This window comes from Rhinatrema bivittatum, chromosome 3 (genome assembly GCF_901001135.1).
Source record: "Rhinatrema bivittatum chromosome 3, aRhiBiv1.1, whole genome shotgun sequence".
Taxonomy (NCBI): Eukaryota; Metazoa; Chordata; class Amphibia; order Gymnophiona; family Rhinatrematidae; genus Rhinatrema; species Rhinatrema bivittatum.
Window position 1 is genome coordinate 484,411,130 of NC_042617.1, and position 24,256 is coordinate 484,435,385.

The following is a 24,256-nucleotide window of genomic DNA, read 5'->3' on the forward strand; positions in this document are numbered from 1 at the left end:
TGCCATGAATTCTTTGTTAAAAAATTATTTTGTTTAAAAATCTTTATTAAGTATTGCTGAGGTTATATAGGCACCAGTCTTCATGTTTGTGCTATTTTTAGATATGCTAGATCGTTGACCTTTAGTATTTTAGATCTTTAGTTATGCCAACACCATTTTCCTATTGTCCACTTTTTGATTTGCTGTTTTTGTAATATCATTTTTTTTTACTCTGTAGAAGAAATAAAGTACTGTTCGTCCCTCCCAACACAGCCTCGCGGCGAAACACGGGTCCGTGTCGGGGGACCCACTTTAAATTATATCCTGTTATAGCACTGTGGAATTGCCATTTCAAAAGAATACATTTCCTAACTCAAAATTATGTGTGGACATTGAATTTACTCTGCACAATCTCCTGATTTATTTGACTGGTCCACTAAGGGTTAGCCCATTTGACATTACAATTATAGATAATTTATCCTGGTGATTAATTTGGGGCAATAGGAATCCAAGATTTTGATATTAGGCTTATGATTTGCATTCCCTGTGTATAGGCAACTTTAAGTTTAGAACGGCATGTTTTCAGATGTTGTCTAGAAAAGAAAGGAACATTAATGGACAACAACTGGAGAAACTAATGATAAAGAATCCCTTTCAACAAACAATTGAGGTTGGAAATGACAATTTTTATACCTATGAAGTCAGAGAAAGAATATACACGTTATTAAACTCATAGAATAATGTTTATAATGTGTATCTTATTCAGTGGGGGGCGGATTTTAAAAGAGTTACGCGCGTAATATATGTACGTAACACTTTTAAAAGCCTCCTGCGTGCGCCGAGCCTATTTTGCATAGGCTCGGTGATGCACGCAAGCCCCGGGATGCACATATGTCCTGGGGCTTGAAAAATGGGGCGGGAAGTGGGTAGGGAGGTTCAGGGGTGAGGGCGGGGCCGGAGCCTCCAGGTACAGCAGCCATTTGCTGCTGTGCCCGGGATTGTGGGCCAGCCGGCGCCGGCATGTGCAACCTACACCTACCCAGAGGCAGGCGCAACTTAAAAATTAAAGGTAAGGGGGGGTTAGGTAGGGCTGGGGGGCAGGTTAGGTAGGGGAAGGGAGGGGAGGGGTGGAAGGAAAGTTCCCTCCGAGGCCGCGCCAATTTTGGAGCGGCCTCGGAGGGAACGGAGGAAGGCTGCACGGATCGGTGCACACAAGTTGTACAATTGTGCACCCCCTTGCAAGAGTCGACCCTGGATTTTATAACATGCGCGCAGCTGCACACGCAGGTTATAAAATCGGGCGTAGATTTTAAAATCTGGCCCTGAGAGTGAACTGCAGCTTTTGCTATGTTCAGTGACATAGCTCTCTTCACTTGTGCTGAAATAATTACACAGAAAAATGATGAAAAATGTTATATTCTGTTATTGTCAGGAAACCTCTGTAATAAAATGAGTGCTTTCTTATCTGTGCCATATAGTTGTTGTTGTTCTTCGGTATTTTACAATCTTTGTACTTTTTCAATAAGAAAACAACCAAATCACATTTACTTGTTCCACTCTATTCATTATTTTATTGACCTCTATCATATCTGCCCTCAGCCATCTCTTCTCCAGGCTGAACAGTCCTAACCTATTTAGCTTTTTCTTATAGGAGAATCCTTCTATTCCCTTTATCATTTTGGTTGCCCTTTTCTATACCTTTTCTAATTCTGTTATACCTTTTTTGAGATATGGTGAAAGATCAATCAAGGTGATCCTGTTGTGCCTCTGATGCTACAGATTGTGGGTCTTGTTGATACTCTGCCTTGCAGCCACACTCATGATGTACCATCTTAGGAGTCTTGCTACCACTCATCCTTGTTGGAATAGCACAGGCTCTACATCTTAGAGGTCTTGCTGCCACTCTGCTTTGCTGTCATATCCCTTATGCTTACCTTGATGGTTTTGCTGCTACTCTATGTAAACCGTTGTGATGGTTACCTAACTGAACGACGGTATAGAAGAGTTTTGAAATAAATAAATAAATACTCATCTTTACTGCTATACCAAGATTCCACTCCTTGGGGGTCTTGCTGGCACTCTGCCTTTTTGCCATACCCCTTATGTTACTCCTTTAGGGACTAGCTGCCTTGCTGCTATTCTCATTATGCTACAACTTGGGGATTTTGCTTCTACTCTATTTTGCTACATTACCACTTATGTTACTCCTTAGAGGTTTTGCTACCACTCTGCATTGCTGCCATACCACTGATGTACCACTTGGGGGTCTAACTGCCACTCTGCCTTGCTGCTATACTCTTTATGCTGCATCTTGGGAATTCTGCTGACACACTGATATCCCACCCTGAGGGTCTTGTGGCCACTCATCCATGCTGCTATTTCCCTTATGCTAAACCTTGGAGGTCTTTCTGCCACTCTTGCCTTGCTGCCATACCCCAGACATACACCTTTGGGTGTTCTTGCCAATGTGGATGGCTGTTTTGTACCTCCCATGGTGCCTTAGGGTCTTTTTGCCACTCTTTGTGCTGTTTTATATCTATATCAGTGCCTGTGCGGGGGGGGGGGGGGGGGGGGGATATGTCACATTTCCTGCTTTTTTCTTCTTTCATGGTGCCTTAAGATATTCAAGCTACTCTTGGTGACACTTTACCCCTCTCGTGCTGCCTTTGGGATTCATGACACTGTTACTGCTGCCATCTTTTGAAGTCTTGGGGGTGTTCTTGCTGCTGCTTTGCTCCACTTGTAGTGCCTTGCAGAACTTCTGCCACTGTTGTTACCCTTTTGGCCCTTTATGGTGTCTTAGGATATTCATGCCACTTTTGTTGCCACTTTTCCACAGTCTTGCTACCTTGGAGATTCTTTCTCCTTCTGGTGATGTCTACCCACATGTTTCATTAGAATTCATTAGAAAACTCCAATTTTGAAGCTCAAAATAGGTGTCATTGTTTCCTCCATTGACTTTAATGGGAAACTAACAAACAAATGGAATGAATAAATCAACTTTTTTGCATTTTAAATGAACCAAATGAATGGAGGTGGCCTACGAAACGAATAACTTAACCAAAATGAATCGTATAAGAACTATTTGTATACAATGAAGGCAATGCATGCAAATAGATCTCATGCATATTCATTGTGGCAATTCTGAAAACCAGAATGGTTTGTATTAGAGATGTGAATCGTGTCCTCGATCGTCTTAACGATCGATTTCGGCTGGGAGGGGGAGGGAATCGTATTGTTGCCGTTTGGGTGTTTAAAGTATCGTGAAAATCGTGAAAATCGTGAGCCGGCACACTAAAACCCCCTAAAACCCACCCCCGACCCTTTAAATTAAATCCCCCACCCTCCCGAACCCCCCCCCCCAAATGCCTTAAATTACCTGGGGGTCCAGCTGCGGTCCGGAATGGCAGCGGTCCGGAACGGCCTCCTGCAATTGAATTGTGTTGTCTTCAGTCGGCGCCATTTTTCAAAATGGCGGCGCAAAATGGCGGCGGCCATAGACCAACATGATTCGACTGCAGGAGGTCGTTCCGGACCCCTGCTGGACTTTTGGCAAGTCTTGTGGGGGTCAGGAGGCCCCCCCAAGCTGGCCAAAAGTCCCTGGGGGTTCCGCCGCTGAACAACCTCCTGCAGTCGATCTCCTGCCGGCGCCATTTTCCGTACGGAAAACGATTCGCGGCAGGAGATCGTTTTCCGGACCTCCGCTGGACCCCCAGGGACTTTTGGCCAGCTTGGGGGGGCCTCCTGACCCCCACAAGACTTGCCAAAAGTCAAAAAACGATTCACATCCCTAGTTTGTATCCCCTGAGGACCAAGTGTAGGAGCCCCTGGAATTGGAGTACATTAACCAACGCAATGAAATGACCATGAAAACTGGGAAGAAACCTACTTTTATATCCAAACTGTTTTCTACTCTTTGTCTCAGCAAGGAGACGACAGACAGTTCTGTAGAAAACTGATCTATAATACTGGCTACGTTAAACCACCTGAAATCTGCTGCTACACTATTGAACTCAATGCCTCCAAAGGAAGGATATTGTAGAAAGAGGCAACTCAGAGCACATTTGTGGGTTGCAGCAGATTGCTGGCAGCTTTGAGCTCTTGGCACCATAGCTCTGCAGGCAACAGCCTGAAGTCTGTTTACTGCTGACATGACAAGTCTTCCAACTAATTCTCTGCAGCTCCATAGATTCAAAAAAAAATATTAGTTTTACTTTGAAAATAGAAAAAAAAAAGAGAAAAAGAAAGAAAATTGTAATGATGTATATTTGTTTGTTACTTTACATGCATAAAAACATATGAACATAAGAATTACCATACTGGATCAGACAGAGGGTCCATCAAGCCCAGTATCCTGTTTCCAACAGTGGCCAATCCAAGTCACAAGTGCCTGGCAAGATTACAAACAGTAAATAGATCCATACTGCTATGCACAGTAATATGCAGTGGCTACTCCCTAATGTCCAAATTTTAAAAGGGACACACACATAAATTTTGGGGGTTATGTGCATGGCTGAGCCTTGTGTGCACCGCACGCATTTTAGAATGGGCTCAGCCACGCACGTATCCCCTGATATGCACCGAAGTGCCAGCCTGCCTGAAAGGGGCGGGCTGGGAGGTATGGTCTGGGTGGGGCAGGGGGCAGGACGTGACAGCACCATTAGATGCTGTCCCAGGGAAGCACGTGCTGGCAGCCGGCTGGCGTATGGAAGACACTTCTGCTCTGGTGGAGCATCAAATATTGAAATAAAAAAAGGGGTTAGTTAGGATTAGTTTAGGGGTCGGGGAGGAGAGGGGAAAAGGGAGGAAGGGTAGGTAGGGTAGGTAGGGTAGGTAGGAGTAAAGGAAAGTTCTCTCCCAGTCTACAACTTAATTGGAGCAGGCTGATAGGGAACTGGGCAAAGGCCAGATTGTGTCACCGTGCGTACTATAGAAAATCCCCCCCTTGCACGTGTGAGTTGCGGGCTGCCCGCACATGTGCACATGGTTGTTAAAAACCAGTGCATATGTGCACACTAATATTGTATTTTATAACATGCGTGCATCCATGTGAGTGTGCTGGGAACCGTGCACACATGGACATGCACATACTCCTTTTAAAATCAACCCCAAAGTCTATTTGGTTAGTAACAATTTATAGACTTCTCCAGGAACTTGCCCAAACTTTTTTAAACCCAGCTTTGCTAAATGCCTTAACCACATCCTCCTGCAATGAATTCCAGAGTTTAATTGTGCGTTGAGTAAAAAAGAACTTTCTCCGATTAGTTTTAAATGTGCCAAATGCTAACTTCATGGAGTGCCCCCTAGTCTTTCTATTATCCGAAAGAGTAAATAACTGATTCACATCTACCCATTTTAGACCTCTCATGATTTTAAACACCTCTATCATATCCCCCCTCAGCCGTCTCTTCTCCAAGCTGAAAAGTCCTAACCTCTTTAGTCTTTCCTCATAGGGGAGCTGTTCCATTCCCCTTATCATTTTGGTAGCCCTTCTCTGTACCTTCTCCATTGCAATTATATCTTTTTTGAGATGTGGTGACCAGAATTGTACACAGTATTCAAGGTGTGGTCTCACCATGGAGTGATACAGAGACATTATGACATTTTCCGTTTTATTCACATTCCCTTTCTAATAATTCCCAACATTCTGTTTGTTTTTTTGACTGCCGCAGCACACTGAACCGACGATTTCAATGTGTTATCCACTATGACGCCTAGATCTCTTTCTTGGGTTGTAGCACCTAATATGGAACCTAACATTGTGTAACTATAGCATGGGTTATTTTTCCCTATATGCATCACCTTGCACTTATCCACATTAAATTTCATCTGCCATTTAGATGCCCAATTTTCCAGTCCCACAAGGTCTTCCTGCAATTTATCACAATCTGCTTGTGATTTAACTACTCTGAACAATTTTGTATCATCTGCAAATTTGATTATCTCACTCATCGTATTTCTTTCCAGATCATTTATAAATATATGCCCTCCTGATCGGTTTTTGAATGATATATCATGACCATTACCGCCCCATTCCTAATACGGACATTTTTTACCATTAGGCCATTGCACCTGGAGTCGGTTTTGGAGGCTGCTACTAATTCACTAACCCTCAATGTCCTGAAGAAAGCCAGCGAGAAGGAAGCTCTAAATAGGTGAATCTCAAATGCTGAACTACAAATATCGGGTAAGGCATTCCATAGCTGCACAAGTAACTCATGTGTGATAGGCTTCCTGATGTCCTTCACATGACCCGCCCCTTGGCTCCATCCAGCCAACATTTTCTTTACTAAGAACGATCTGGTCGGGTCACCTCTTCTTAGCACCTTGGTGAAAAAGGCAAATCCAGCGAGGTGCTTAACTGCCGTGCAGTTGGAGACCCTTGCTTCTTTAGCTCTTGCAATGTATTATATTATCATACGAGTCAAGGCCAGACCCTGCTCCCAACCCAATCCCTTGAAAAATGCCTGAACATGCTCGTATCCTCGAGAATAAGAGGTCCACGTAGCAGGAGCTACAGCACCGTGCAGCAATTCCCTGGTTGTCACGTCCCATTGGTCCATTAGCACTCCGGGAACCTCGTTGCTTCCTCGTCCGTGGTTGGAACCTGTATGCGAAATGTATTCCATTTAGCGCACGACAAAGCATCAGCCATGCCGTTGCTTACTCCTGGCACATGGCGTACCCTGATAGCTGTGTTTAAGCGCAAACACTGGAGGACTATCTCCCTACACAACTCGCCTACCAGAGGGAAATTCACTGAATGCTTGTTAATGACATCGACTACAGTTTGGTTATCACAACAAAATATTTTTCTTTTGTTGGTTAAACACTCACTCCATATCACAAGGGCAATCCGTATAGGAAATAACTCAAGAAAGGTTATGTTCCATGTCAATCCCCTTTCTTTCCATAAAACCGGCCAGGGCTCAGCGCACCATGAACCTTGGAAGTACAACCCAAAACCCCAACCGCCTGAAACATCGGAATAAATGCCCAAGTCATGATTAGAAACCAGGGGTCCTGCCATATTGATACTCTATTGTATTCATCTACAAATTTGGCCCAGACTTCCAAATCCTTCTTAATGACTGAGGACACCCGAATAAAATGATGGAGCTTACTAATTCCCACCGCAGCTAATGATAATCTGCATAAAAATACCCTTGTCATGGGATTGACCTGGCACGCAAAATTAAGACTGCTAATGAGTGACTGTATGCTTGCTAACGTCAACTTTTTTGCTGCTGCCCCATTCCTAATCATTTCCCTCAGCTTGGCTCACTTGTCGGCCGGTAGCCTGGATACCATCGCCTGATAATCCAACTCAATACCCAAAAAGGACTGAATTATAGAGGGACCCTCAGTCTTGTCCTTCACCTATCACCCAAAATTCACCTAACAATGTGGCACAGGTGTTGCACCCCTCCGGGCCGACGAACAGGAAGTCATCCAGATAATGAATCACATTCGGGATTCCAGCCCGCTGTTCAATGACCCAATGCAGAAAGGAACTAAACAATTCTAAGGATGCACATGATGTCGTACACCCCATAGGCATACATTTCTCATAGAAGTACTGCCCCTTAAAGCGAAAACCGAGAAGAAGGAAACTATCTGGATGCATGGGCAACAACCTAAACGCTGATTCTATGTCAGTTTTGGACATTAATGCACCCTTCCCGCATGCCCTTAACAAGACAAGGGCTCTGTCAAAGGATGCATATTGGATGGTATATTTGTCCTGTGGCAGATGGTCATTAACAGACCTCCCCGGAGGGTAAGAAAGGTTCTGTATTAATCTAAACAATTGTTACCACTGATGCGGAAGCACTCAGCTGCTCGTGCTCAGCTGCAAGTCATTGTCATTCACTTGGGTGGCAATAACCTTGGCAGAGTACCTGCTGAAGGACATTAGGGAACACCTCGTTAATAGCTGCAATGTTTAGAAACACTCGCTTGGTATGGTCCGATATCATACCACGGAGAAAATGGTGCAATTCGAAGCTATGGAACAGGGAGTGCCGGAAGTTGAATTGGCAGATAGGCGCATGCATACATAGTCTGGGGGTCGTCAGATACAGCTCGAGTGGGCAGACATGCAATGCAAAGGATTGTACCAGGATGATCTCGTTCACCTGTCCTATATTGGGCAAGATTTATTTAATAACTCCCTGCAGGAAGAGTTGGAGGCGTGCCTATGGAACTGAGATGAGATGGCTGCAGCTATGTTTTTTGGGGGGCATGAGGCAAGTCACCAACTACGTCATTGCTGGTGGCGGGATACCCGAGATTGGGCGGCATGGCAATGTCATGCTGGAAGTGCCAACTACAAAAATGGTGAGTTAAGTCCAGTGTAGGACGAATGTCAACAGGTCAGTGGCATGCTGGGTGCCCCAAGGTGTGGTCCCCCTTGCTTGACACAGCAGGGAGACTGGCTCGGCTATGTCAGTTATCAGTTATGTTTTGATTAATAAAGTTGCAGCCTTTTCTTACCCACTACAGAGTCCCGTGTTTGATTGAGGTGGGGAAAGGGATGCATGGGCTATCAGGGAGGGGCAAGAAGGTAGGCAGTGTGCAGGGCAGAACGGGGAGGGGGGTACATCCTGGCTGCCATAGTTATGGGAGAACTGGGCCCCCCTACCCGGCATTGCCCAGTTCATTGTTAACCTGGCACCAGGTGGGGAGTACCCAGATGTTACCTCCCTGCACTTACCCTCTCTGTAGGGGGACGAGGGAGGCAGGCCGCGCAGCATGCCGACAGCAACAAACCTCGCATCTTGCGGGATTTCGGGAGCAGGGACGCGGCGCGTTGATGACGCGACGCATGTACAAGCCACAAGACGATTGGCACCTCGCGATGATGTCCGCGGGCCTATTTAAAGGCCCCTGCCTGTCACCTAAGGCACCATTTTCCAGTGGCAGTTCCACATCCCCACCCTCCCACCCCCTCAATTGGCATAGTCCACCGAGTATAACTTTCTAGGCAGCGTGAGCGTCTCATGTTAAATAGTGGTATCAGGTCTCTTCCGCGGGTAGCATTAGTACTCAATGTTAATAGATAGCTAAACTATTTATGTATTATATATCATTTCATTGTTCATGTTGCAGCTTTGGGGTTGAATGTAAGCGGGAGGAGCAGGATACCCGAGCCGGGGCAGCACGGCAATGTCATGCTGAAAATGCCAACTACAAAAATGGTGGGTTAAGTCTGGTGTAGGATGACTGTCAACAGGTTGATGGTGCGCAGAGCACCCCAAGGTGTGGTCCCCCCTTGCTCGATGTGGCAGGGGGGTGGGTCAGTTGTACCATGCCATCTTGCTCAAACGCAGCACCTCGCTCTTCACCTCGCTCAGGTATGTCAATTATCAGTAATGTTTTGATTAATAATGCTGCGGCCTTTTCTTACCCATACAGAGTCCCGTGTTCGATTTAGGTGGGAAAAGGGATGCATGGGCTATCAGGGAGGGACAAGAAGGTAGGCAGTGTGTGGGGTGGAATGGGGAGGGGGAACATCCTGGCTGCCAGAGTTAATGAAATTAACCAATTTACCTATTAGTCCACCAATTTACCCAGTCCTTCTCCAGGTTATCAAAAGCTTCCTGATTCTTCAACCTGAGCTCCCCCAGTTCACCCAGGTCTCCCACCCAGTCAGTACTACATAATAAACATATTTAATATCATTTACACCAGATAATTAGAATGTATAAAAATACAAGGGTAAGTTAGCAACAACTTTATTAATACATATTTAAATGAACATTGCACAGCTAAATATTAAGGATGTACACACTACTTTTTTAAATTTAATTTTGTTAATTCTTTTTTGAGGATTTTTGTACATATTTTCTTTTTGTGGATTTAATTTTTTCATTTTTATCATGTATGTTTCATTTTTTGAAAATTGTGTGCATTATTTTCAAAAACCAAAAATATATACCGTATTTTCCGGCGTATAAGACGACTGGGCGTATAAGACGACCCCCCCTTTTTTATACATATTTTTAAGAAAAAAAATAATTTTACACTCAAACAGGAGCAACCCTATCTATGAAAAGGCAACACTACAAATACCGTATATCAGGCCCTAAAAACCAATATACCTCTTATTAGGAAAACAGAACTAGCAAGCAGCTATAGATCCCCACACATAAATAATTGTAAAACTATACTAATAAGCAGAATAAATGTTTCAAAACAGCTATGAACAGAATAACATCCAACAATTAAAAACTCATAAAAACTATTAAACATTCTCCAAACACTAATAAAATATTTCAAAAAAGCAGACACATCACATAATATTAAATAATTAAAATGGCAGTCAATCAAGAAAAATAAACTTAAAAAGCTACCTTTCCTTACCCCCTCCAGCAGCTCTCCTATTCCTCTTCCTCTTCCTTAGGGCCCATGTCTCTCACACACACACACCATACCAGTCATGCCCCCATGACCAGTTTCTGTCTCTCACACACCAATCATCTCCCAAACAGTCTTTGACACACACACCAGACACCTTCCTGAACAGTTTCTCTCATGCCATACACACACACACAGGCTTCCCACTCCCGTGTTCTGCTTACCGTACATATACGGGCTTCTCACTCTCATAATCACTTTCTCTGTCTCACACACACACACCAGTCTCTCTCTCATTTCCATGCTCACTCTCCACGTGCACAGGCTTCTCATTCCCTGAATCACATTCTTTCTCTCACATTCACACACACCAGTCTCTTTCTCTCACACACACCGTCACCTTATCAACCAGTCTCTCTCTCATGCACGCGCACACACACACACACAGCCAGCCCTCCCGCTCCCATGCTCTCTCTCACATAATCAGGCTTCTTACTCCCATGCTTTCTCACATACCCAGATTTCTCACTTCCATGCTTTTTCTCTCTCTCACACTCACATACACATCAGTCATCTCTCTGAGCAGTCACTTTCATTGTCTCTCACACGCGAGCTCGCTGACCAGTTTCTCTCAATCACACACATGCTCTCAATCAAATGCATTCTCTCACTTACACACAGGCTGGCTGTCTCTCTCACTCTCTCTCTTTCACCCCCCCCCCCCCGAGCACAAATAGTAGCTGCAGCAGCTTCCTCCTCCAGCCCCCGCAGGCCAAGAAAGAAGAAACCCATCGGCCGCGGGAGGCTCATGCTGCTGTCTCCTTTCCCGATTACCAGCTCCTTCGACTGCTCGGGGCCGTTCCTGCTGTCGCCACTGCAATTTTTTCACGCGGCACGGCTCTTTCTTCCCGCGCATCACTTCCTGTTCCGGTTCAAAGGGGGGGGGGGTGGGAAGAAGAAAAGGGAAGCCGCGGATGCCGCGGATTTCCACAGCTTTTTTTTTTTTGCACCGCTGCCGTTCCCGCTGGGCTTGAACGTGCTGATAGCCCAGCGGCAACGGCAGTGCGGTGCGCGGGAAGGAGAAAGCCATGCCGCATGAAAAAATAGCAGCGGCGATAGCAGGAACGGCCCCGAGCAGTCGAAGGAGCTGGTAATCGGGAAAGGAGACAGCAGCATGAGCCTCCCGCGGCCGATGGGTTTCTTCTTTCTTGGCCTGCGGGGGCTGGAGGAGGCGGCTGCTGCAGCTACTATTTGTGCTCGGGGGGGGGGGGGGGTGAAAGAGAGAGAGTGAGAGAGACAGCCAGCCTGTGTGTAAGTGAGAGAATGCATTTGATTGAGAGCATGTGTGTGTGATTGAGAGAAACTGGTAAGAGAGCAGGTGTGCCCTATAAGACGATACCCGGCGTATAAGACGACCCCCGACTTTTGAGAAGATTTTCTTGGGTTAAAAAGTCATCTTATACGCCGGAAAATACGGTACCAATTTTCTTTTTATTTTAATTTTTTTGTTTGAGACAGAAGGAAAATGGGTTCACTCATCCCATTTTACACTTTCATTTTGAATGAATTCACATTCCTACTGAATATGTTATGGCCGCCGGCCGCAGCGGTCCGCAACCAGGGTCGGCCAACCATCCGCAGCGTCAGGCCATCTCCGAGGCTCCCACTGTCATGGCCGCCGGCAGCAGCGGTCCACGACCGGAGCCGAGCACTTACCCACGGCATTGGGCTGCCTCCGAGGCTCCTGCAGGAGCAGGCAGTCATCCCAGATGCTCTCTTCGAGGCTGTTGCCACTGCTGAGGCCTGGCCGCATGGCTCCTTCCCTGCCGGGCTGCCTCCTCCCCCTCCGGGACTGCATAGAGCCGCTCGCGTGACTGAAAGCTAAATTTAAAGGGGCCACGACAGGAAGTTGTCGTGGCTCCTCCCTGGGACTCCTCCTTTAGTTCATGTATATAAGGTAAGGTCTACTGCTCAGACCTTGCCTTGGCATTGTGGCTTCTTGTCCGGTTGGTTCCTGAGCTCCGAGTTCCTGTCTTGATCCTGGTTCCCGCTGTTGGACTGCTTCGGTCCTGTTCCTGTACTTCTGATTCTTGCTTCTGCTTCTCCTCTCTCGTTGGACAGATTCTCTTGGCTTGACTCTTGGACTGGCTTCCGCCCATTCTCCTGACTTGACATTGGACCGGCTTCCGACCATTCTCCTGGCTTGACCTTGGACCGGCTTCTGACCATTCTCCCGGATTCTCCACTGGACCGGCTTCCGACCATTCTTCAGTCTCAACTCCTCGACTGACTAATGACCTGCTGGAGGCGCCAGCTGTCTGGATTCCATGACCTGCAGGAGGCGCCTGCATCCAGACCTATCTTCAGTCTTCAGCGACTCACCTAAGACCAAGCGACCCGGGTCCCTACAGGCTCCTCCTGGGGGTACCGCGGGCTTCCAATGGTGAAGTACCTGTTCAACTGCTGCTATACCTGGCCTTGCCTTCCAATGGTAGGGACCTAAGAGGGTTGATTCTCTCCAAGGTAGCGCTAACCCTTCCTCGGACTAAGGGTCCACCTCCAGGTCCGTAACAGAATATTATACTCCACATTATATCATCCTCTTTTTCTACTGGGAGTGCCTCAGTGATCTGTACTTGGACCGGTGCTTTTTAATATATTTATAAATGATCTGGAAAGAGGTATGATGTGTGAAGTGTTCAAATTTGTAGATGACACAAAATTAGTCAGAGTAGTTAAATAACAACTGGATTGTGATAAATTACAGGAGGACCTTGTGAGACTGGAAGATTGGGCATCCATATGGCCATTGAAATTTAATGTGGACAAGTGCAAGGTAATGTATATAGGGAAAAATAACTCATGCTATAGTTACATGATGTTAAGTTCTATAATAGGAGTTACCACCCAGGAAAAAGATCTGGGCATCATAGTAGATAATACATTAAAATCATCAGCTCAGTGTGCTGCGGTGGTCAAAAAAGCAATCAATGGGGGTCATTTTCTAACGGGATCGCACGCAAAAAGGGATAGTTAAATCGGGGCGGAGTCCGCACCGGAAGGGGAGGAGTCAGGGCAGACTCCGTGAAGATTTTGCTGGCAGCTATAAGGTAAGACACCTTATCGCTGCCAGTAGTGCGCCCAATAGCAAGACCCTTTATGATGGTGCTATTGGGTGCAAAAGCTGGCAGTGATAACACCACGGTGGTGCGATTGCTGCCACCTTTCGCAGGCTTGCCCCCGGTCGTCCCCCCCCCCATCCCCCATTACCGCCAAATTCAGAGAGGCTTGCACCATTGGAAAATCAAGCCCAATGTTAGGAATACCTTGGATATTGTGTTCAATTCTATTTATTTATTTATTTATTTTTCATTTTTATATACCGATGTTCCTGTAAAGAATACATATCGCACCGGTTTACAAGGAACTGAACAGTCACCTCCAGGGCGGAAATACATTAAAACATTAATTAATTCTAGTTGCCATATCTCAAAAAAGATATAGTTGCACTGGAGAAGGTACAGAGAAGGGTGACCAAAATGATAAAGGGAATGGAATGACTCCCCTGTGAGGAAAGGCTAAATAGTTCAGGGCTGTTCAAGTTGGAGATGAGATGACTGAGGGGGGATATGATAGAGGTATTCAAAATCATGAAAGGACTAGTGGAGCACTCCATGAAGTTAGCAAGAAGCACATTTAAAACAAATCAGAGAAAATTAGTTTCCACACAACATAAACTTAAGCTCCAAAGTTGTGGTTAAGGTAGCTAGTGTAACTGGGTTTAAAAAAGGTTTGATAAGTTCCTGGAAAAATCCTTAAACTGCTATTAACCATGTTGACTTAGGGAATAGGCACTGCTTGTTGCTGGCATTAGTAGCATGGGATCTATTTAATGTTTGAGTTGGGATCTATTTAAGTTTTGCCCGATAGTGTAACTTGAGTTGGTGACTGTGGAAACAGAATATTAGGCTTGATGGACCCTTGGTGTGACATAGTATGGCATATTTTATGTTCTTATGTACAAAAAATTAAAACCATTTCTGTCGTCATTGGATTTCCATACAATATTCCATGCATTCGTAATGTTAGGCCTTGACATATGTAATTCTCCATATGTTGGGTTTTAATACAGTAAAACATTATTTGCAGATAGTTCAGAACATGGGCAAAGGCTATAGAGAGTACATTACTCCAATTCTTTGCGCCCAACATGGCTACTCATAGATTGGCACATCAAATTTAAGATTCTCATTTTGGTCTATAATCCTTAGATGGTAAGATTCTAGTTTGTTTGAATGCTTTATTGAAAATCCACAAACCTACAAGAGTTCTTATATCTGCTGGACAGAATCTGCTGGATATACCTTCTGTTCAACAAGTGCTTTTGGATGAAACATGAGAAAAGACATTTGTCATAACTGTCCCCTACTGTGGAAATCATTACTTAGCAAGCTATGATTAATTGAATGTATCCAAATGTTCAGAAAAAAGCTAAAAAAAAACCCACTGTTCTTTCATCAGGCTTTTGACATCAGTGGCTCCTTGTAATATTACTATCTGGGTGAGTTATATTTCAGTTCACTGTAGATAGTGTAAAAAAATTATAATGATGTCAGCATAACCCATTACATAATAGCTGATGCAGTGTTTTTTGAGACCGTATATTTTATTTTGAATGTTTTATTGTTCCATGCTTAGAACATTGGACTAGGTGGGTTTAAAATAAATAAATGCTCATTTTTGTAGGTCCTCTGATATTTCTTTTGATCATGGCATAATGAGTTTCCATTAACTTTTAAGGTGAATACCAAACTCAAAACGTTTTGAACTTTTACATAGGTCACGCCCAAACTCAGTTGTGCAGATGTACTCTGCAGAGCGGTTTACTTTTTACCCAAATATGCAAGCACTGATTTAATTAACCCATTAGTTGTACTAAGGAACCTAGGGTAAACTCACACTAGGGTACACTCACACTGATTCTAAATTAGTCTTATTTTTCCTGCTTTCTACATTATTGTGTCTCAAGAAATGTGGAATTGTTTAAATTAAGAAAAGACTGATTTCAAGTAAATAAAGGAATCATGTAAGAACTTGTAATTCTCATTATTATGCTTCTGGTTCACAAACATTTTTACAGCACTATTGGTGGCAATACTCTCATTACAACCTTGATTCCGCATTTGGAAGTGAAACTTTTGCACAATGATGTACTGATTAGATAAGAAATGGGCTTTTAACAATGCCATGGTCTCTTCATGTTATACAAGGCAGAAGAGACCAGTCAATGTATGATGATGGCATATGTTGGTTTTTTCCCCCAACACACAATAAAGAGAACAGCTCAATTCTGTTCAGGGATCTCAATCTTATTTTCTTACTTTGGGGCCAATGCAATATGGTGTGCTGAGTCGAGCGCACTCTTAACAAGCGGTTGGACACGGGTAGAATAGGCGCTAATCAATCCCTGAATGCAATAAGGGGATTAGCGCATATTCAACGCGCGTCCAGCGAGGAGTGAATGTAACAGCGCTCTTCACATGCAAATGCATGTGAATAAGGCTATTAGGCATTCACTCCCGATGTAAAAAGAAAAATGTGCATCTCGGACACACATTTAACTGTCATCTATTAATGCCTGCCAGGAGCAGACGTTAATAGATGTGTGCATCAAAAAAAGAAGAAAAATAAAAGAAATAAAATAAAAAAAAATTTGACAGTCAGACCCATCACAGAAACCGACACCGAGTTTAACGGCATTGGTTTTCGTGATGGGTCCAACTGTCAAAATTTTTTCTTTTATTTCTTTTCTTTTTCTACTTCGCTGAAAACCAACTCCGAGTTTTTTTATTTCTTTTCTTTTTCTTTTTTTAGTTCACTGAAAACCAATGTCTTTTTCTAGTTTGCTGAAAACCAACGTTGAGTTTATTAGCATCGATTTTCATGGCTGTCTGCCGTTATGGAAAACCAACGCCAATAAACCCGGCATTGGTTTTCATGACCGCTAAAAACTAATGCCGAGTTTATCGGTGTCAGTTTTCTTTAGCGGCGGGCAGCCACAAAAACCGATGCCGATAAACTCGGAGTTGGTTTTCAGTGAACTAGTCATGAAAACCGACACCAGGTTTATTGGTGTCAGTTTTCAGTTCACGTTAGCAAGGATGCCCTAAGGGTCACAAGCGACCCTAGCACATCCTTGCTAATGCGACCCCCTAATTTGAATATTGCATGGTGACCCCCTTTCGGGGGCCATGCGTGTGTTAAGAGAGCAGGCACTTACTGTTCAGCGCCCGCTTTCTATGTGCCTTTATTGCATCGGCCCCAAACCGAATGACAGTTCTGCATAAGAGTCCAAGGCATTATACAGAGATTATGATGTCTCATATCAAATTCCTGCTGAATGTGACAAATAGTGGCAATAACTCCAAATTAATGTGTTGCTTTGATTTCTAAGCACAGCCCAACCCTCTAAGCCTGGCTGATCCTGCTGGACTCACAGATCAACAATCATACACCCCTGCTGCTCATGCATATCAACAGCAGCAGGATACTACTCTTTAGGGATGTGCAGCCAAAACATTTTCGTTGCATTCGTGATACGTATTCGTCGGGGGTCATTTCCGTTGCATTCGGACGTATGGCGCCCCCGATACGTTGATATATGAATTTGTTTTCTGGTTCCCATTAAACTCAATGGGGGAAGGATTTCCAGCCTATTTTTGGCTGCAGAATTGGGGTTTTATTATCAATTTTGATGAAACTTCTGGGGAGCAATCATCACAACAACAAAAGAGCTCCAAGGTACTTAGACTGTGGCAAAGTGGCACCAAAGTGGCATGAATAGCCTAAGGCACTGTAAAGGTGCAAAGGGGTACCAGATGTGGCAAGAGTGCAGTAAGAGTGTCAAAAACACACCACAGCTTCAATAGAGAGCACCAATAACAGATGCGTCTATCTTTTAAAACAACAACTTTCGAATGTCACTGCCAGGAATGCCCCTAAACCGCCCCTTTTTGACATGCATATATGAGCATGCAAAAGTGAAAATACATGCGGATTCTGGACATTTATAAAATACTGAACTTATGTTAGTTTGTACAGGTGTAAAGCTTTGAAAATTCACCTTTACGGTTCTTCCTGGTAACTGACTTTCCAAATTACCTGGAACTTCGGAGAGAGCTCTTCTTCTTCAAAGATGCTAAGTTGCCTGATCTGCAGCATGAAGACTTGCAATCGATCACCTGATATATAATTGGGTTGTACATAGCTGCAGATTTTGCTAGCAAGGTGGGTACCACTGAAAATGAAATTGGTACTGAGTCTGGCTTTCCAAAGGCTGACCATACGGACACAATGGCGTACGGTATCCAAGCAAATAGAAATCCTGCACAGATCAACATTGCCACCTTGTGGAAGAAATGCAAAAAAACCATCATCAGTAAGTTCAAATATGCTAAAATAAAAACAAAAAAGTGTCCTTCTGTTGTTATTTTGTTTCAGATGACATGGACAGTGAACAATGTCAATAGAGAAAAAGTCAATAAGCAAATAAGTGGTGTAAATAAGTAATTACAAGAATCCATACAGGCATAAAAGGAACACAGATTTGCCTGCCAACCAGAAAACATATCAGTTTCATCAGTTAGATCGCATATACAGATTATCATGCAACCGGTCACTTAGAAAGTACATAAATGATTTAGGAGAACCATTTTCATGTCTATGAAACTTAGAAGTTTAGACATTGTTAATTTTCTGCTCAAGCTTTCCTATAGCACAATTATAGCCAGTCTTAAAAAATTGTTTTTAGGCCTTATTTTTTACTGTTTATGTATTTACATAGAAACATAGAAATGACGGCAGAAGAAGACCAAATGGCCCATCTAGTCTGCCCAGCAAGCTATGCACTTTATCCATTTTTTTTCCCCTTTTTTTCTCTCACACCTGTTACTATTGGCTTCCAGTACCCTCCAGCCCTAATTCCCCTCCACCCCACCACCAATTTAGAGAGCAGCGCCGTATCTGCATCCAAGTGAACGTCCAGCTCAATTAGGGGTAGCAACCGCTGTAACAAGCAGGCCACACCCTTACCCCATACTCTTACCCACCCCTGTTTTTATTTTTTTGTTTTTTTTTTTTTTTTTTGGAGATAGCAGCCCTCCATCCTTCCGCTCCGTGAAGGTGGAACACCAACTACTGGCCACTGGCATCCCGCTCCGTGAATGCCTCTGTGGCTACTGCCGCTCTGTGCAGTGTTTGAATGCCTCCTCTTTATTCACGCCCTCTAGACTTGATGGATCCACAGTGTTTATCCCATGCCCCTTTGAAGTCGTTCACAGTTTTAGACTTCACCACTTCCTCCGGAAGTGACCTTCCTCCGGAAGGGCATTCCAGGCATCCACCACCCTTTCCGTGAAGAAATTCTTCCTGACATTGGTTCTTAGTCTTCCTCCCTGGAGCCTCAGCTCGTGACCTCTGGTTCTGCTGATTTTTTTCTGACAGAAAAGGTTTGTTGTTGTCTTAGGATCATTAAAGTTTTTCAAGTACCTGAAAGTCTGAATCATATCACCCCTGCTCCTCCTTTCCTCCAGGGAGTACATATTTAGATTGTTCAATCTCTCCTCGTATGTCATCCGATGAAGACTCTCCACCTTCCTGGTCGCCCTTCTCTGTACCGCTTCCATCTTGTACTTGTCTCTTTGTAGATACGGTCTCCAGAACTGAACACAGTACTCCAGGTGAGGCCTCACCAAGGACCTATACAAGGGGATAATCACTTCCCTTTTCTTACTCAATATTCCTCTCTCTATGCAGCCCAGCATTCTTCTGGTTTTTGCTATCGCCTTGTCGCATTGTTTCGCAGACTTCATATCATTAGACACTATCACCCCAAGGTCTCTCTCCTGCTCCGTGCACATCAGCCCTTCTCCCCCCATCGAATATAATGCATTCGGATTTCCACTCCCCATATGCATGACTCTGCACTTCTTGGCTTTGAATCTCAGCTGCCATATCTTCGACCACTCCTCCAGCTTCCTTAAATCCCGTCTCATTTTCTCCACTCCTTCCGGCGTGTCCACTCTGTTGCAGATCTTAGTGTCATCCGCAAAAAGACAAACCTTACCTTCTATCCCGTCCGCAATGTCGTTCACAAATATATTGAACACGACCGGTGTTGATCTTACTGTTTTAAGTATTTTTAGAGTCCTAATAGAAGCAATGCATATTTTGGTGATAGGAGGAGGAGTGGGTACTAGTTTGACACATTTTATGACTGTTTTTATGAAAATGTATTAGTTATTTTAGGAGGTTTGTAAGTTTAGGCTTTTTAGAGTTGTTGAATTTTACTAAACTGATTTTCATTGTTTTTAATGTATATTATTTATTGCTGTAAACCGTTGTAATGGTTCCTGAATGACGGTATATAAAATCCAATAAATAAATATGTGTCAAAAAACTAAGTCTACTATGACTTGTAAACTGAGCAAACATGAATGCGGGTCATGAAGGGGAAAAGTGCATAAAATAGTGATTTACTACACAAAATAGACATGTTCAAATTAAGTGCAAGGAAATGAGAAGGACTGTTATTTTTCTTCTTGAGTCTGGATATAAATTTATTACAGAGTGACATTTCACAAATAAGAAAATATTTTGAAAGGAAGTGTAATAGACATAGAATGTGTCTAGAAAAGTACCAAAATACACAGATATGTACATGTACCTATGAATATGTATATATGAAACTGGTATGTATCATTTAGGTTAGAGGTAGACAAAGCCAGTCATCGAGTGCTGCAAACAGGTCTGGTGTGCAGGATAACCACAAGGAATACATACATATGGAGGAAGTGCATGCAAATCTATCTCATACATATTCATTCTAGATCTCCTGAAAATAGACATATTTGTGGCACTCAAGGACCAGAGTTATCTACCCCGATTTAGGTTTTTGCTTGTGAGCAATAAGAAAATATTCAATTGACATTTAGAGCTCTGGATATGGTAGTAGGGTGTGGAAGGATATATAAGGAAAAGCATAAGCATTGTCAAGTTAAGTGTAAAACATTGATAAGACAGGCAAAGAGAAAATTTGAAATAAAGTTGGCCGTAGAGTCAAAAACTTATAATAGAAACTTTTTAAAATATATCCAAAGCAAAAAACCTGTGAGGGAGACAGTTGGACCGTTAAATGACCGAGGGGTTAAAGGGGCTCTTAGGGAAGATAAGGCCATTGCAGAAAGATTAAATGAATTCTTTGCTTCTGTTTACTATTGAGGAAGTTGAGGAGATTCCAGTTCCAGAGATGGTTTTCAAGGATGATGAGTCAGATGAATTGAACCAAATAACTGTGAACCTGAAGACGTAGTAGGCCAGATTGACAAACTAAAGAGTAGCAAATCACTTGGACCGGATGGTATGCATCCTAGGGTTCTGAAGGAACTCAAAAATGAAATTTCAGATCTATTAGTTAAAATTTGTAACCTATCATTAAAATCATCCATTGTATCTGAAGACTGGAGGGTGGCCAATGTAAACACAATATTTAAAAAGGGCACCCGGGACGATCCAGGAATCTATGGACCAGTTAGCCTGAATTCAGTGCTAGGAAAAATAGTGGAAATTATTCTAAAGATCAAAATCACAGAGCATATAGAAAGACATAGTTTAATGGAACACAATCAAAATGGATTCACCCAAAGGAGGTCTTGCCTCACAAATCTGCTTCATTTTTTTGAAGGAGGTAATAAACATGTGGATAAAGGTGAACCGGTAGATGTAGTGTATTTGGATTATCAGAAGGCATTTGACAAAGTCTCTCAAGAGAGGCTTCTAAGAAAACTAAAAAGTAAAGGGATAGGAGGCAATGTCCTTTCATGGATTACAAACTGGTTAAAAGACAGGAAACAGAGAGTAGGATTAAATGGTCAATTTTCTCACTGGAAAAGGATAAACAGTGGAGTGCCTCAGGGATCTGAACTTAGACTGGAGCTTTTCAATATATTTATAAATGATCTGGAAAAGAATATGACAAGTGAGGTTATCAAATTTCCAGATGATAAAAATTATTCAGAGTTGTTAAATCACAAGTGGATTGCGATACATTGCAGGAGAACCTTGTGAGACTGGAATATTGGGCAAGTTCAAGATGTTGTATATAGGGAAAAATAACCCTTGCTGTAGATAGGTTCCAGATTAGGATCTACTACCCAGGAAAAAGATCTAGATATCATAATGGATAATTCTTTGAAATCATCAGCTCAGTGTGCTGCAGCAGTCAAAAAAGCGAACAGAATGTTAGGAATTATTAGGAAGGGAATGGTTAACAAAACAGAAAATGTTATAATGCCTCTGTATCGCTCCATGGTGAGACAACACCTTGAATACTGTGTACAATTCTGGTCGCCGCATCTCAAAAAAGATATAGTTGTGATAGAGAAGGTACAGAGAAGGATGACCAAAATGATAAAGGGGTTAGAACAGTTCCCCTATGAGGAAAGGCTGAAGAAGTTAGGGCTGTTCAGCTTGGAGAAGAGACGGCTAAGGAGGGATATGATAGAGGTCTTTAAAATCATGAGAGGTCTTGAACAAGTAGATGTGAATCGGTTATTTACACTTTTGGATAACAGAAGGACTAGGGGGCACTCCATGAAGTTATCAAATAGCACATTTAAGACAAATCGGAGAAAATTATTTTTCACTCAATGCACAATTAAGCTCTGGAATTTGTTGTCAGAGGATGTGGTAGTGCAGTTAGTATAGCTGGGTTTAAAAAAGGTTTGGATAAGTTCCTGGAGGAGAAGTCCATTAACGGCTATTAATCAAGTTGACTTAGGGAATGGCCTCTGCTATTACTGGCATCAGTAGCATGGGATCTACTTAATTTTGGGTACTTGCCAGGTTCTTGTGGCCTGGTTTGGCCTTTGTTGGAAACAGGATGCTGGGCTTGATGGACCCTTGGTCTGATCCAGCATGGCAATTTCTTATGTTCTTATGTTCTTAACAAAGCTCCTTGATGCTCATTTTTTTGCATCCCATATGCAATTCTGACTGATCACATATCCATATTAAACTTTGAAAGGGAATCACATGATTATGCTGTCAGGGGTAGATTTTAAAATGCCTGCGCGCATAAATCCTGCCTGATTTACGCGCGCAGGGCACTCGCATGCTGGCGCGCCTATTTTGCATAGGCCGCCGGCGCGCGCAAAGCCCCGGGACATGCGTAAGTCCCGGGGCTTTCGTAAAAGGGGTGGGAGGGGGCATGTCCAGGGGCATGTTGGCAGGCCATGGGTGTGTCCGAGGGCATGTCCGGGGTCAGGGGGCGATCCGAGGCGGGTCCGGGGGCATGGTGACGTTTCGGGGGCAGGCCGGGAGGGCGGTCCCGAGTCCCCTGGCACTGCGGCCTGTACGGTGGATGGCGAGGCTGCGCGTGCACTTGCGCGTAACTTGCACAACAAAAGTAGGGGGGGGATTTAGTTAGGGCTGGGGGGTGGGTTAGATAGGGGAAGGGAGGGGAAGGTGAGGAGATGCGGAAGGAAAGTTCCCTCCGAGGCCGCTCCGATTTCATAGCGGCCTCGGAGGGAACAGAGGCAGGCTGCGCGGCTCAGCGCATGCAGGCTGCCGATTTTGCGCAGCCTTGCACGCGCCAACCCCGGATTTTATAAGTTACACACAGCTACGCGCGTATCTTATAAAATCCGGCGTACTTTTGTTTGCACCGGTTGTGCGTACTTTTTTAAGATCTACCTCTCAGTGTCTGCTCAGTTTTTTAAATATTAAAAAGATTGCAATAATATATTGTAATACAATTTTGTTTTGCTGTAATCTTTACATTACTGTGAGCTTGAGAAGTTAGGATATTCTTACGGTACAATTTTAAACTGGTTCTCATGAGTTACAAGTTCCAATAAGAAATACTGTAAATTACCTTTCTACTTGGAAATCTAATATACCAGTATGAAATCTGACACATTAACAAAAGCCAAAATTAGTCAGCAGGATGTTTTTTAGTGTGATGTTTGCAATAAAAATAGCAGTAGACTGTGCAATGTGCCATAATATAATATTGAGTTGATGTAGGCAAACACTAATGACATCACAGTTGATACTATTTTATAACAGAAATGCAATGCATGGTGTACCTTGGTCAATTTCATTTCCAGTGTATGGCTACTTTGATTCCTCGTATCAAATTGAGCAATTTCTTTGGTGGACGACTTCACTTTAGCAATAATTTTCACATAGGAAAACACAATCACTGTGGTTGGAAGAAGGAGGCAGAAGACCAGCATGCTGACAACAAATGCCTGTCCCGATATCGAGGCTTGTGCTAGCCACCAGTCCAAGGTGCATGATGTCCCAAATGGCTCAGGAGCATAGTTTCCCACTCCAACTAATGGCATAGTAGACCACAAGCAGGCATAGGACCAGATGATTATCAAACAGATGAAGGCATGGTGTCTTTGCAGCCAGGCACCTAGGAGACATTTATTTAAATATAGACAAGAATGAGTTGGCTAAAACAAGATGATAGAATTTTCAAAATCATCCATTACTTTTGGAGTAAGGAGTCTGAACAGCCTCACTGTCATATAAAAAGATTTTTTTTTTTTGTCAAACAGCAGTCTAGCCATAAAATGTTATATATTGCATAATATTTTAATGTATTCTCTTTAAAATTCTAGAGCAATGGCCCTCACCACTTTGCAAAAGTGGCCCTCACCACTTTGCAAAAGTGAGACCTTTGAGGTTGCTAGTTTGGTCTGCCTATAATTTCCATTTCCTATCTAGAGGTAACCAGATAAGCGGAACCATACTTTCTCTTATCCTATCTTGGTTATAACAGACTAACAAGGGAATGTAGAGTAGTGAGGCATATTTATCTATTCTCCAGTGGAAAAATTGGTCTAGTTTT

At 43.4% G+C, this 24,256-nt stretch overlaps 1 protein-coding gene across 1 annotated transcript in view; it reads right to left on the reverse strand.

Annotated features, from left to right (window-relative positions):
* Positions 1-17,495: 17,495 nt before the first annotated feature.
* OPN5 (opsin 5) overlaps positions 17,496-24,256 on the reverse strand; it is a 29,116-nt gene continuing 22,355 nt past the window's right edge. The window contains exons 4-5 of the mRNA XM_029597025.1: positions 23,484-23,818; positions 17,496-17,744 (exon numbers count right to left, since the gene is read on the reverse strand). Coding sequence (XP_029452885.1) covers positions 17,496-17,744; positions 23,484-23,818 — 584 coding nt within the window. The remainder of the gene's footprint in view (positions 17,745-23,483; positions 23,819-24,256) is intronic.